Source organism: Cladosporium halotolerans, assembly GCF_011745625.1.
Source record: "Cladosporium halotolerans strain TM138-S3 chromosome Unknown Sca4, whole genome shotgun sequence".
Lineage (NCBI taxonomy): Eukaryota > Fungi > Ascomycota > Dothideomycetes > Cladosporiales > Cladosporiaceae > Cladosporium > Cladosporium halotolerans.
The window spans coordinates 947,012-961,291 of record NW_027191455.1 but is presented as its reverse complement, the minus strand read 5'-3'; the positions used below and the strand labels follow the sequence as shown (position 1 = coordinate 961,291).

General features: G+C 59.4%; 5 protein-coding genes across 5 annotated transcripts; 2 read left to right on the top strand and 3 right to left on the bottom strand.

Moving 5' to 3' along the window:
* Nucleotides 1-210: 210 nt before the first annotated feature.
* Nucleotides 211-2,032, bottom strand: WHR41_01808 (uncharacterized protein; the record flags this gene model as incomplete). The annotated part of the gene is made up of 3 exons (XM_069370414.1): nucleotides 211-1,863; nucleotides 1,949-1,963; nucleotides 2,021-2,032. The coding sequence occupies 3 exons, from the start codon at nucleotides 2,030-2,032 to the stop codon at nucleotides 211-213; spliced, it is 1,680 nt and encodes a 559-aa protein (XP_069232594.1).
* Nucleotides 2,033-2,440: 408 nt separating this feature from the next.
* WHR41_01807 (uncharacterized protein) lies at nucleotides 2,441-4,264 on the top strand (the record flags this gene model as incomplete). Its single annotated transcript, XM_069370413.1, has 1 exon — nucleotides 2,441-4,264. One exon carries the CDS (start codon nucleotides 2,441-2,443, stop codon nucleotides 4,262-4,264), a length of 1,824 nt encoding a protein of 607 aa, XP_069232591.1.
* A 1,090-nt stretch (nucleotides 4,265-5,354) lies between these two features.
* WHR41_01806 (uncharacterized protein) lies at nucleotides 5,355-7,142 on the top strand (the record flags this gene model as incomplete). Its single annotated transcript, XM_069370412.1, has 1 exon — nucleotides 5,355-7,142. The coding sequence occupies one exon, from the start codon at nucleotides 5,355-5,357 to the stop codon at nucleotides 7,140-7,142; it is 1,788 nt and encodes a 595-aa protein (XP_069232592.1).
* A 294-nt stretch (nucleotides 7,143-7,436) lies between these two features.
* WHR41_01805 (uncharacterized protein) lies at nucleotides 7,437-8,566 on the bottom strand (the record flags this gene model as incomplete). The annotated part of the gene is made up of 7 exons (XM_069370411.1): nucleotides 7,437-7,464; nucleotides 7,515-7,597; nucleotides 7,653-7,704; nucleotides 7,765-8,193; nucleotides 8,255-8,279; nucleotides 8,332-8,411; nucleotides 8,466-8,566. The coding sequence occupies 7 exons, from the start codon at nucleotides 8,564-8,566 to the stop codon at nucleotides 7,437-7,439; spliced, it is 798 nt and encodes a 265-aa protein (XP_069232589.1).
* A 1,929-nt stretch (nucleotides 8,567-10,495) lies between these two features.
* On the bottom strand, nucleotides 10,496-14,083 carry WHR41_01804 (uncharacterized protein; the record flags this gene model as incomplete). The annotated part of the gene is made up of 2 exons (XM_069370410.1): nucleotides 13,245-14,083; nucleotides 10,496-13,192 (listed from the first exon to the last, which is right to left on the bottom strand). The coding sequence occupies exons 1-2, from the start codon at nucleotides 13,653-13,655 to the stop codon at nucleotides 10,496-10,498; spliced, it is 3,108 nt and encodes a 1,035-aa protein (XP_069232590.1). The 5' UTR covers nucleotides 13,656-14,083.
* Between the last annotated feature and the right edge of the window lie 197 nt (nucleotides 14,084-14,280).

Sequence of the window (14,280 nt, the reverse complement as noted above, 5' to 3'; positions counted from 1 at the left end):
TATTCCTTGAGTTCTCAGGCCGATTCGAAGACCATTTTTCTTTGATACCATCTGTATGCGCTGACAAGTTCGATATTTATTTGTGGTGACCGTATACTCATTCGCCATGCAACCTAAACCGCTATGCGTCACAGAGCAAACCGCCTAAATATCGAACAGCTCGCAAAGAAGCTCATCGAAATGGCTCAAATATCACCCACTAAAAATCCCTTACGCACCACCAACCTCCACTTTCGCACTCCCCTCTCCCAGTCCCTCGCCAGCAACACTCCCAACATTCACCTCCCCGTTCTCCTCCTGCTGCTCCTCCCAATGCAACCTCTCCGCCTGCTCGATACACCTCATGTTCGCCGCCGCCTTGTTGATCGTCTCCTCGTACTCCTCCCCCTCATCGCTATCAAACACAATGCCACCGCCAGCCTGCAGATACGCCACGCCGTCCTTAACGACCATGGTCCGCAGCGCAATGCACGTGTCCATCGCGCCCTCGTCCTCCTGCCCGAACTCCGGCGTGCCCTCGACGGCGTTGACGGATGGGTAGCCGAAGTAGCCCACCGCGCCCGCGTACACGCCGCGCTTCTCGCGCTCGAGCGCCGCGATGAGCTCCATGGCGCGCACCTTGGGGGCGCCGGAGACGGTGCCGGCGGGGAAGATGGCGCGGAAGGCGTCGAAGCGGGACTTGCCCTCACGCAGCAGGCCGGAGACTTCGGAGACGAGGTGCTGGACGTGCGAGAACTTCTGGACCATCATGAGCTTGTCGACGCGGGTGCTGAGGGGCGAGCAGACGCGGTTGACGTCGTTGCGCGCGAGGTCGACGAGCATGACGTGCTCGGCGCGGTCCTTGAGCGAGGCGCGCAGTGTGTCGGCGAGAGCTTGGTCTTCGGCGGGCGTGGCGCCGCGCTTGATGGTGCCGGCAATCGGGTGGTTGATGATGCGGTGTGTGGTGGGGTCTTTGCGGACGAGGAGCTCGGGGCTGGCACCGACGATTTGAAAGGAGGTACAGTTGATGTAGAAGAGGTAGGGGGAGGGGTTGACGGTGCGAAGGTGGCGGTAGATGTTGAAGGGGTGCAGGGTTGTGGGGCGGGCGATGCGCTGGCTGGGGACGGTCTGGATGATGTCGCCGGTGACGATGTGCTTCTTCAGCTCGGTGACGTGGGACTCGTAGCCGGCGCGGCCGATGTTGGAGGTGTATTCTTGGTCGAGCTTGACTGGGGGTTGAGGAGGGAGCGGGAGATCCTTGGATTTGAGGATCTTGAGCATGCGAGCAATGTTTGAGCGGCCAGCCTCGTACATATCGCTGAGAGCATTGGCAGGAGCATCGGACGGAGGAACGTGGAGGTATGTGATGACCATGACCTTTTGGAAGAAGTGGTCGAGGGCGATGATGGTGTCAAAGAGGCCGAACCAGCTCTCGGGAACCTTGAGCACATCCTTCATGTCCTCCCTCCTGGTTTTGGGTTCGAAGTATCGAACGCAATCGTATCCAACATATCCGATAGCACCACCGGTCATAGCGGGCAATCTCAGGGAGGGGATTTCGGCGACGCGAGACTGTGACAGCTCTTTCTCAAGCCGAGGGAGGGGGTCGGCTTCAAGGCCATGATCAGGACCGGACGCGAGGATCTTGCGCGGGTCGGTGCCGACGAAGCTGTATCTTCCGATCGTACCAGTGGTCGCGGCGGACTCCAGAAGGAAAGAGTAGTCGGACTTGGAGTTGTTGGAAACCTTGAGGTAGATGGACGACGGAGTGAGGAACTCGGACGAGATAGACGCGCAAAGCGGAACGAGGTTGGGAGGGTTGGGCAGACTCCTGGTTGAGTCTACAATCTTGGAGACATCTTCGAAAGAAGGCTGAATGTTTGTCTGACGGACGACGATCAGCCGATAGTCTATCTCACGTGGGCAGAGACGTATGAGTCGCATCGCCCTCTGCTCGTCGGCGGCTTACTTGGGGTGCCATTTTCTTTGACAGGCGTTAGGGCACGGGTCGGGGGGAGGTGAGGAAGACGAATCCGCTCACCGATTGCAGCATGTGTATACCGCAGACGTGTCTGGTGTATGTGAGGTATTGCTCCCGTATGCCGTAAGCTGTGCCCGCCAATGGCCTCAGAAATTCCGATGCGTCAGTCATCAGCCCTAGCGCAGCTCCGGTTAGCCTCAGGCCCTGCCGAAGGCTAAGGCGCGCGCCTCGGCCCGCTGCCACAAGCCGCACAAGTCACGGCGAAAAGCTCTCCCAGCCACTCGCAGCAGCCCAGCAGCCCCTCCGCGCGCGCTACCTGAGGTATCCGCCGGCCAGCTCAGGGTGCAGGTTTCTGCGACCTCCCGCGTCGCCCAGCGGCTCTCCGTCGTCATCCCATAACTCTGTTCCACCCTCCCGCGCCTGCCACACCACACCTGCGCCAGGTGAGGTGGGCTGAGCTATCTGTACCCGCCCGCCATCATGGCCTCCTCCTCGCCCTCGCCATGCTCCTCGCCCTCCCTCTTCGCCCACCTCGCCGACGCGCACGCTGTATCGCCGGCCTCTCCAGCGTCTCCGTCTCCCTCGGGCGCAACTCCCTGGCACTTCCCGTTCGGTCCCTCGAGCCGCTTTACCCAGCGCGAGCGCACTCGACCCGCCCACACCCGGCACAAGTCGAACTACACGCCGCGCGCGCCGGTCCTCAGCACCGAGAAGCGCGCCCGGCACCGACGTGCGGCCAGCTACGGCGGTAAGAGCCTTTTCGGCGTCTCGACCTCGACGACCGCGTCGGCAAGTCCACTGGGCCGATTCCCTTCGCTGCGGGCCGACACTTCCTCCAGAATGGCCGCCAGTACGTCGTCGAACGGGCCCGTCACGCCTTCCAGGGCGAAGGCGCATCGCCGGGGTAGCTCTCTGCTGCAGGACTCTCCGTTCAGCGACTACTTCACGGACGATGCGCGGTCTCTAGAATCGCAATTCACGCCCACTTCGGAGACTCAGCGCTTACTTGTGCGCTTGAACAAATTGCAGTCGCAGCTCATGCGCGGCGAAAACACAGTGGAGGTCTTGAACATCGTCGGGCGACGCATGAGCGAGATCGAGGGCGAGGTAGAAGGGCTGCACTCTCAGACGCGTTACCCGATTGAAATGGAAGAGGATATCTTTACGCAGGAGGAGAGAGAATATGTCCTCTCGTCTCGTCCTTCCTCGAAACGCCAGCATTCGAACCCATTGGGTATCCAAGAGGTGCCTGAGGAGGAGGAGGAAGAAGAGGAGGAGGCGGATGGAGAAGTCGATGATGACGCCGAGTGGGAGCAAGAGCGTCAAGAGAACCTTCTCCACGAAGCGCAGGCGGCGCTGCAATCACTCACCGAGGCTCAAGAGCAGCTGAGGCAGCGACACCGAGAGATCGTGAATCTGAACGAGGAGTACGCGCTGGACATGGAAGAGAAAGAGATGGAGGTGGAGCGTTTGAGGAGCGAAAACGAATCTTTGAAATCTGACCTCGGCTTTGACCACTCTGAGTTGCTGTTCTTGGAGCTGCAGCTGAAGAGCTTGGAGGTTGAGTGTGAAAATGTCTCATATGACCCGAAACTTGAACGACTGCAGAGACAGATGGAGAACTGGCGCGACGACTGGCGTGACGTCGAGGCTAGGTTTAAGAAACGTAGAGCTCGGTACGGCGTCACGTCGCAGGACGACAAAGCAACACCGAACGGTGTGGAGCAACCCGAGCAAGAGGAGGATGATCCGCAAGACTGGCGAGTCGAGGTGAAGAAACAAGGCAGCAAGCGTGTCAACAGTCTTACGATCAGGCGCGTCAGCAGGGAAGCAGAAGATGAGGAGCGTCGCCTACAGCTCGAGCAAGCAACGCCAACGAAGCTGCCGACCTCGGATCGCGATCCGACTCCTAAGCCTGAAGGTACAAGAGTTCCCGACCGACCCACTTCTAGCTACACTTCACAAGCGACCCAGACATCTCCGCCGCCTTCGCCGACCCTCACGCCTGTGTCTTTGAGCGAAGCACTGGGCCTTGAAGGGCCGTTCAACCCTAGCATTGACGACTGCGCTATCACAACTTCACCCTCTTCTCACGCGGATGATGATAGCGAGGTTGATGACGAAGACGACGACGAAGATGAGGAAGTCGAAGACGAGGATGAAGTGGAAGGCGAAGCTACGAAATTGGCGCCCCTGCCGTTTAATAAAAAGGCAGCTAGGTCTGAGCAGAAACGCACAGCACTGCGGGAGCTGTGGAGCGGCCTGACCAACTGGGCTGGTATGGACGACGAAGACGACTGGTGAGACAATTCCACCCACGAAACACTATCAATTACAATCGCCATCAACGGCCACGCAACAACCTCTCGCAGCGGAAACGCCGGCCGTTCTCTGCAACAAATACGAGACGGCACTATCTCGCCTCAAGGCGAAGATCAAGGAAGCCCCGACCACACTTCGGGCACAAAAGAATTTCTTTTAATGTTCAATTACATCTTCAAGTCGGTTTTTCTTTGCGTGCTGAAAGAGGAGGAGGAGGAAGAGGAGGAGGATGCTTACATGCATAGCAAAGCGAAGCGAGCGAGCACTGTTATTATTACTCTGAAGGATCGAGCGACCGCCGTCAGACTGGCTTATCTTCTCTTTTATATTGACTTCTTCTCTCACAGATACCCTTGTGTTACAACTTTTATTTTCTTATTATTTAGTTATCTCCGTTGGGACATACCTTGCTACCTAGTCAGCCTTTCTTGCTTGTTCATAGATAGATTGACCGTCGATAGGACGATTTCCTTGTTTGTTACCGAGAACGGGTTTGGATGGAGTTCTTTTCGGTTTGAGAAGTTCGGTACGGACGTTGTATATAGTGTTGGAAATACGTTTTCCAATCAAGTTACTGTCATCCCACCTTTTGTCCACTGACAACTTTAGTCGCTCACACCGATCAATCAAGCTGGGTTCCAACAATGTGCTCACGAGTGATTCCTCTCAAGAATATGGACTGCATCACGCTTCGGCCTCTAACGAAGATGTTTGAGAAAACAAAGCACTTATGAGTGCATCTCAACAAAACATATTTAAGCATGACCGCTGATAGGATGCCGACGAAGGAAGCCTTATCTAAAGTTGGGCTGTGCCCAAAGAGGTCTGGGATGCATTCCGGGGGTGACGTTGCACGTGCATCAGCCAACGCGCTCCAGACGACGGACCTCCAACCAGGCGATCAGGTGCGCGCGGTGTCGATGTGGGTGATCCTGTGACGACCTGACACAGGCCGACCGTGGCCCTCTTTACCCTACTACACCGCCTAGATTACTAGATCTCCTAGTATACACACTTCCAGCCCCCACCACTGTCATTCTCCAACACATAGGGACACAACCACCAGCCCAGCATGCCTCGCGGGCAAGAACCCCTCCTGGCCAGCAACCGGCCGGCCTCGCAGCAATCGAACGAAGACCGGATCGCCGAAGAAGACGCCCTGCTCACAGGCGAAAGCACCGGCAAACAAGAGACAACCACCTACGCCCACAGGAACTGGCGCGAAATCGGCCTCTTCGTCTGGGCGCTGCTCGCAACGGCCGTCGTCGTCGTCCTCGCCGTCGTCTACCAGCACTCGCGCGCCGAGACCGGGCCCAAGCATGGCAAGGGAGCGAACATCCCCGAGGGCAAGCGCAACCTCATCTTCATGGTCAGCGACGGCATGGGGCCGACGTCGCTGGCGCTGACGCGCGGCTGGAGGCAGCACACCGAGCAGCTGCCGTGGGACGACACGCTGATCATCGACCAGCACCTGATCGGGCAGAGCCGGACGCGCAGCACGAGCTCGCTGGTGACGGACAGTGCGGCGGGCGCGACGGCGTTCAGCTGTGGAGAGAAGAGTTACAATGGGGCTATTTCTGTGCTGCCGGGGTTTGAGCCCTGCGGCAGTGTTATGGAGGCTGCGAAGAGGATGGGGTACACGACTGGGTTGGTTGTGACTACGAGGATTACGGATGCGACGCCTGCTGTGTTCGCGAGCCATGTCAGGAGGAGAGAGATGGAGGATGATATTGCGCTGCAGATGACGGGCAAGACGCATCCGCTTGGGAGGGTTGTTGATCTGATGTTTGGCGGTGGTCGGTGCCATTTCTTGCCCAACAGTACTGACCACAGCTGCCGAAAGGACGACACGGATGTTGTTGAGCTCGCTGAGAAGAGTGGCTGGAACTACATCGACTCTCGCAAGCAATTCGACAACCTTGGAACCAGCGTCGAGCTCCCCATGCTCGGCCTCTTTGCCGAAGGCGACTTCCCCTACGAGATCGACCGCCGCTACCAGGAGAAGACCTACCCTGCGCTCAAGGAGATGGCCAAAACCGCCCTCGACGCCCTCAGCGCCGCCACCGCAGACAGCGAGCAAGGCTTCTTCATCATGATCGAAGGCTCCCGCATCGACCACGCCGGCCACGCCAACGACCCCGCCGCGCAAGTCCACGAAGTCCTCGCCTACGACCAGACCATCGCCGCCGTCCTCGACTTCATCGAGGACTCCGAAGTCCCCACCCTCATGGTCAGCACCTCGGACCACGAAACCGGCGGCCTCGCCACCGCCCGCCAGCTCCACGCCTCCTACCCGCAATACCTCTGGTACCCGGGCGTGCTCTCCAACGCCTCGCACTCGGCCTCCTGGGCCGCGCGCGAGTACCACTCGCACCTCGACACGCTCGGCTCGCCCGAGCCCAGCGCCCTCGACGCCCAAGCCAAAAAGGACACGAAAACCTACCTCGCGTCCCTCGCCTCCAAGGGCCTCGGCATCCACGACACGAGCGACGAGGAGCTGGCCCGCCTGCTGTCCGACCCGGACATCGCGGCCTACATCTTCGCGGACATGGTGTCGCGGCGCGCGCAGCTCGGGTGGTCGACGCACGGGCACTCGGGCGCGGACGTCAACATCTTCGCGTCGAACGGCGCGTGGGCGGAGGACCTCGCGGGCAACCGCGAGAACACGGAGGTCGGCGAGTTCCTGCGGCGGTACCTGGGCGTGGAGGCCGAGGTGGAGAGGGTGACGGCGGAGCTGCGGGAGAAGATGGACGTGGCGATGCTGGGCGCCGTGCCGGAGGAGGGCGAGCGGTTGGACGGCCAGGACCATTTGGCGAGGTATCATGGGGACCACAGGAAGAGGTGTGCTTGTGAGGCGTAGAGTGCTTGCGTGGTGGAGTTTGTGCTGCGGGTGGGGTGTTCTTGTGTTTGATTGCATTGATTGCGTTGGGTTCGGTGTGATTGGGGTTTTGGAAGATTATTTGGCACTGCGAGCACTAGCATATACCCTTGGTTAGAATGTCGTACTCTGCATGGATGTCCTAGAAGGCATGTATTATTTTCGATTTTGCGTAGCAATTCTCACGCTAATACGTCTCACAGTGATGGTTTCGATTGTTTAACGCATAATGGGATTCTCAAAGATTTCGACTTCACAGATATCGTATGCAAGTTTCTACGGTTTGCGAGCATAAACCACGCGTCTGCATTCCAGCGTTAGCACGGGCCCCTGAAGGATGGATCGCCCACGTACACTTCCTGATACACCTGGCAATCTCTCGAGCGCAACGCGGCTCGAACGTCGGCCAGCCACGAAAGCAGCTGTTTCCGCGATTCCTACAGATTCGTCAGCGACGTCCCCCAAATCTCTCCCTCCACCGACGAAACTCACAGGAAAGCACTTCTCATACTCATCCAAAACCCAATCCTCCACGCCCTCCTCCCTACAATCCGTCAGCCACCGAACCCCCCACCAGAGAAGCAGAAAAAAACAAAGAACCTACCACCTAAGTAAATTCCCCCTCCCCACCTCCCCCTCCCCGCCAACACCCCACCGAAACCTCCTCTCAGCCACGCCCTCGAACCCCGCCTCGCGCACCAACCCCGCCATGTTCTCCGCCACCTCCCACGTCCGCCCCGTCAAGCCCCCGAACGCAATCGCGCGCCGCGACCACAGCGCCAGCGCGGGCTCGGCGCTCAGCGTCCCGTCCGCGTTGCGGAGGTGCACGCTGCACTCGAGCTGTTCCAGGAAGCCGCCGGGGGCGAGGTGCGCGAGGGCGGAGGCGTAGAGGGCGCGCAGGGAGGGGGCGGCGAGGGCGGGGGCGAGGGAGCGGATGTGGATTAGGGTTGGTTTTGGGGTGAGGGGGTTGGGAGGGAGGGAGAGGGTGGACGGGGAGAGGATGAGGGATTGGGGGTGGGATTTGGCGAGGGCGCTGGGGTGGTTGTCAGTGAGGTTTTTGTGGTTGTTGTTGGGGTTGCTGGGGACGGACGAACCGAGTCCATACTGCTGTCCCTGGGCCTGAGGAGAGTGAGTCGAAGGATGCTTACGATGGCATGGCGGGAAGTCCTACCGATGTGGATGACAGCTGTGGGCTCTGATACGGGAGCCAGGTACAAGCGGCCGTGGAGGGTCAAGTCACACAGTTTGTGGCTGATCGAACTTAGCCGTCGGAAATGATACTGGCATGTCCGGCAGCGAACCTACACGAGTTCTTCATGTTTCTGTGACGAGGAGTCCCAGGGACCTGGACTCGGGTCAGTCAGACCGGGCTCTTCGGTCAGCGGACACACACGTTCCAGTAGCATCGAGCCGGGCTCGGTTGAGGTCTGACTTGAGGCTCATGGACGTTGGATGGAAGTGAACGTTAGGGCTGTTGGCAAGGCATGGCATGGATGGCATCTTGTCTGTTCGTATAGGAGCTTGAGGTCTAACTCAACTCCCAAGTCGTCTTCGACGTAAAAGAACCCCTCCGTTTCCAGCGGCGGCAGCATAGAGACCAGGGTATTCCGCGGTAAGAACAGCTCCAACACCCGACCCTGCGGGCTCATGCAGCTTATATGCAGTGCCACGACTCGGTAACGTACACGCGATCCATTCAGTCGGGTGACCCGGCGTTGTTGCGTTTGAGCTGCCGTACGTGGAAGCACTACGGAACTGTAGCGAACAGTCATTATTGTCATCAGCTCCTCGTGCCCAAGAATTACACGTTCTCGTCTCAATTACTACAGATCAAACCCACACCGTCACACATCAATCGCAGCCCACTCTCACCTACAACCGGATATACACGAACCTGCCCTTCGCGCCTCAACACTGCATCAGATCACCCACAACAACAACAACCTCTCCAACAAACAAACGTGCACCACACTCCAACCTTCCTCCAGCAACTCCCCTCCACCCCAAGAATAAGAATCATCACCTCCCTCACTCCCCCAAACCCACCGCCGCAGACACGCACGCACGCACGCATTAGCGCCCCTGCACCTCACCCTCTCGCAGCCGCGCAGTCCCACCCGACGCAGCGGTTCGGCCTGCCCGGCCGAATGGGTTCGCGTTCCCAGGCGGCCGGGTCCCTCCCAGCCGGGGCGGGCGTCGCATGCCTGCCCGACGGGCGGTACGGCGCCATGCATGCATGCATGCAGCTGCGGAAACTGCTGCTGCTGCTGGGAGGAGGGGCGTTTTGCTGGTGACACGTACATGTACCTAGGTACCTAGTGATCGGGAGCGCTGCGATTTATTTATCTGGCGTGCGAGGTGTAGGGGTTGGGGAAATGTGAGCTGTCGCGGGTTTGGAGACGATAGAATGAGTCCCGCCTTCGGGGCCCTTGAGGCCTGATGAGAGAGGGTGCTGCATACACGTAGTATTGAGGTCCGTAGACGTCGGACCCTGGCTCTGCCGTCCCCTGCCCACACCCACTGACACCCATCACCTAAGGTATACAGTGCAGTACGTACGTGGCAGCGCACCGCCCAGCTCCAGCCCTGCCGTAGCACGAAACGAACGCATCGCATCGCATCGCACCGCAAGCCGCTCTCGTCACCGCTTCACCGCTGTTCTGCGACGCGGTCGGCGGCGGCGTAGCAAGGCGGGAGGAGGGCCAATCGCTTAGGTAGGCTTGACTGGTGTTGGGTGGAGTGAGTGAGCAGAGACAGCGGGAGATGAAGGAGCGGTGGCGGTGGTGAGAAAGCGAGTTCCAATGGGTGTGGAATCTTTCTGTCACAAGCGCAGAGAGCGAGAACTTGATGAGGAGGACGGTCGTGATTACTTACAACAATCTATGGTTACTCTGTGGTAGTAATTTTGCAAAAGTTTCAAACGACATTCGATAAGAGTAAGAGTAATAGTAGTACTAATACTAGTAATAGCAATAGCGGTACACACGCTTTTCTCCTTTCCCTTCCGTTCGATCCCATCCCATCTCCCACCAGCTCCCGAACGCGAACTCCTTGCTTTTGTTGTTCCCCCCTTCCCCTTTCCTCTTTCTGTCTTTCTTTCTTTCTTTCCATCGCCCGAAACGTCGTCCCAGCTCTCATGTGGGCTCCAAGAATAATCTAGAGAGAGAGAAAACACACGCGGAGCGGCAAAATCCTGTATCAAAAACCCAAAGCCGCCCGCCGAGCAGACGGTAGAAATGACACGATCGAACCGAAAAAAAAGTAGGGAGGGTAGGGTCAAAGGGCAAGCCAAGCCGTGTAAGGCAGGGAGGGAAGTCGAAGAGCAATCCGCGCGATCAAGGGTGTCCGGCCGGCTTGCCACCAGCACCAGCACCGGCGTCGCCGCCGCCGCCACCGCTACCACCCTCTTCCTGCACCGGCGAAGGCGACCTGATGATCCCGCTGCGCCTAGGCGTAGCAGGCGAGTCAGCGCCCTGGTCATTGCCAGCGTTAGGGCCTAGAGCGGTCGACATCGACAGCCCGGGCACAGCGGTGTAGGGGCTGCCGCTCATAGACGACAGGACAGCCTGCTGCTCGCGGATAGCAGCCTGGGCGGCGGCGCGGCGGCGGCGGTGCTCGGCGCGCTCGTCCTCGTCGCTGCTCGGGGGCGTCTCGTCGCTGCCCGGGGCGCGCTGGCGCGCGGCGCTGGAATCCATGCTCTCCCGGCGCAGGCGCTCGGCCTTGTCCTTGAGGACCTTGGCCTCCTCGGCGGCGCGCTGGGCGCGGACCTGCTTGCGCCACATGGCGGCGTAGCGGCCGCGCATGGCGAGGAGCTCGAGGTGGGTGCCGCGCTCGGCGACCTGGCCCTCGTGCAGGACGAGGATCTGGTCGCACATGGTGATGGTGCTGAGGCGGTGGGCGATGACGAGCATGGTGCGGCCGCGCGCGAGGGTCTGCAGGGCCTCCTGGATGTGCTCTTCGGTCTCGGTGTCGAGGGCGGCGGTGGCCTCGTCGAGGAGGATGATGCGGGGGTCTTTGATGATTGTGCGGGCGATGGCGACGCGCTGTTTCTCGCCGCCGGAGAGGCGGAGACCGCGCTCGCCGACCTTGGTATCGTATCCGTCGGGGAAAGACAAGATCTTGTCGTGAATGCTGGCAGCTCTGCAAGCGGCGTACACGTCCTCGTCAGTGGCGGACTGGCGGGCGTACTTGAGGTTGTACATGAGGCTTTCGTTGAAGAGAACAGTGTCCTGGGGCACAACACCGATGTGACGGCGGAGACTGTCGATCGTGACGCTCTCGGCGTCGTGTGCATCAATCTGAATGTTGCCCGATTGGGCGTTGTAGAAGCGGAACAACAGCCTGAAAACTGTCGATTTGCCGCCACCAGACTCTCCCACCAGCGCAGTGGTAGTTCCTGGCTTGCAGCGGAAGCTCAACCCTTGCAATGCAGGCTTGCGCGTGTCGTATGTGAAGTGGACGTCGTTGTAGCGGATCTCGCCCTCGCAAGATGGCATCTCGATAGCGCCTGGCTTGTCGACGACTGTGGGCTTCTCCTTAAAAAGCTCGAGCATGCGCTCAGAGTTGATCATGTTGTTCTGGATCATGCGGTAGAACGTGCCAAAGAAGTTGAGGGGACCCTGGAGCTGCGTCATGTAAGTGAGGAGAACCACGAACTTGCCGACCTTCAACTGGCCATCAGTGACCTGGTACGCTGCGATGAAGCAAGCTACTATCAGACCGGCCATAAACACCAGATTCTGGATCGTGTTCATAAGGGCCAGTGAGAAAGTCACCAGGTACTCGGCGCGCTGGTACTTCTTGACCGCCTCCCGGTAACGGTTAAATTCGTACTCCTCTGCGTTGAAATACTTGACCGTCTCGTAAGACATCATCGAGTCGTTTTTGACGGCGTCTTCCTCACGGCTGGCGTTGGTGGCCTGCCGGCGGATGTCGGCGCGCCAAGATGCCATGCGGATAGTGATATAGATGTACCAGAAGGTGACAACGGCAATGACGAGCGCGTAGTAGGCATCGAATCGGACCAAGAAGAAAACGACCGCGACGCCCAAGTCGATCAGCATCGGGAGCACGTTGAATGTGATAGACTCCAGAAAAGTATTGAGCGAAGCACCCTTGCCCAGTGCTGATAGCACTTCACCGGTCTTCTTACCGAGGTGGAATTCGAGACTTAGCTGATGGACGTGCTCAAAGGCTGCCACGGAGAGCTCACGGTAGGAATACTGCTCAATGGGAATCCAAAGGATCTGTCTCGCGGCACCCAGGAGGCCGTTGGAGCCTTGGAAGATGCGGAAGACGATGTATAAGGTGATGGCTTTCCACGGCATGCGCACTGGTCCTTTCTCGCCTGCCAGGATATCGGTTATTTCACCAGCCTGATAGGGAACAAGGACCTGGATGCCTCGCTGCAGGAGGACAATCAAGATGGAGATCACAAAGAAGACCTGGAGCCGCCTGTTCTTGTACGGCCAGATGTACGGGATGAACATGCCGTATGCGCGGATGTACTCCCACCAACTGCGCGCAGGAGGCTGCTGGGGTTTCTCCCAGCCTGCCGGAGCCTGTTGCTGGCGGGAGCCTGGCGGCTTGCCGTTTGGTGATCCATTCGAGGTGCCGTAGCCGTTCGCGTGGGTCGCCGCGTCCCCGTCCTCGGTGCGTGAGCTCCCCAGTAAAGATTGTCGCTCCGACTCTTGTGCCAGCAAGGCTCGCTTTTGTGTGATCCCTTGCAAGTAGACAAACAGCGAGTAGAATGCTACCATTGCGATCAGCAAAAGCACGCGGACCAGATCCAGTGTGACTTCTGTGATTTCCCATTCGCTCATCTCTCTTTGCAGGCGACCGCCGCGAGGGTCGCCGACCTTGGGCTCACGATGTTCGGTTGTGTATACGCCAAATGAGGCACCCAGGAGGGTAATTTCCATGAGGGCGGCGGAGGTCCATGCTATGAGATGGGCAAGGGTCGGGGAGGGTTTGGTGTCGATCAATGTTATTTGGAGGAGAGCGTAGACCATGAACGATCCGATGAGGTAGATCTAGCATAGTCAGCACACGTATGTCCATCAACTAGGAGGATCGGCTAATTACCGTCGGCGCCTGGCCGCACCACCATCTCTGCTCTCTCTCCAAGAGGGCATGGAATATGACCAGTGCAATGTTACCCACAAAGCTCAGCAGCACGCCGGCCTGGAGGGAGATGAAGAGCAGCTTTCGAGGTCTGCTGAAGTCTACTGCGTTGGCCTCGGATTTGTTCTTCTGGCTCTTCTTCGGCAAGGGCTTGCCGCCGGGCCCGAGTTGTGTGGATTGCGGCGTGTCATCATTATCATTACGAGCGGTCACTATACTGCGGACCGTAAAAGCGGTGATGAAGATCAGGATCAGAGCAATGGGGTAGGCGATCTGCAGGTAGTTGAGCAGGCCTTGTGCTCGCGGATCGGACACCCAGGGCAGAGAAGGCGCTGATGGGCGGAAGGTGGTGGAGCGGAGGGAGGGGTCCATAGTAGGCTCAGAGTGCCGACCCAGTACGCCAGAAACCCTCGGTAGCGACTGTGCGGCGGAAGGTCGGAGGAGGGAGAAGATTAAGAGAGAGGCGTGAGGGCGGGCGTCACCATTGTGGCGCGCGGCGACGCAGGAGCTGGACGGGCGGTGCGGTGGGCGACGCGGCGGCGGATATTGCAGTGTGGTGCTGGCGAGGCGGTGGTGACGGCGGGCGACAGGGCGGGAGGAGGGTGAGTGGTGACAGCAGGTCGTGGGAGCCGGTGGCGGACGCAGAGGCGGGAGTCGGGAGTCGAGGGTCGAGGGCGATGCAAGGCGGTGGTGGTAGGAGTACTAAGGTGCGAGGCGCGAGGTGCGTGGTGCGTGGTGCGTGTGGTGCGTGGTGGTGCTGGTCGCAGGCCCTCTCTAGCTCGCGGACTAGGGCTCTCGTGCAGCGGCGGGCGGCACTGCGTGGTCCGGCGGGCTCGGTGTGGGCGGTGGTGGCCGGTGCTGGCGCAGGCGCTGCAGGCGATTCGCGGGGGAGGAGTTCGAGTGGCGCGCGCGCGCTGCCTCCCGCTGCAGTCTGCGCTGCGGTGGATGCGCAGGTCGAGGTGCGTGCAGCGGCGTCCCTAAGCCTGCCTGTTCTCGC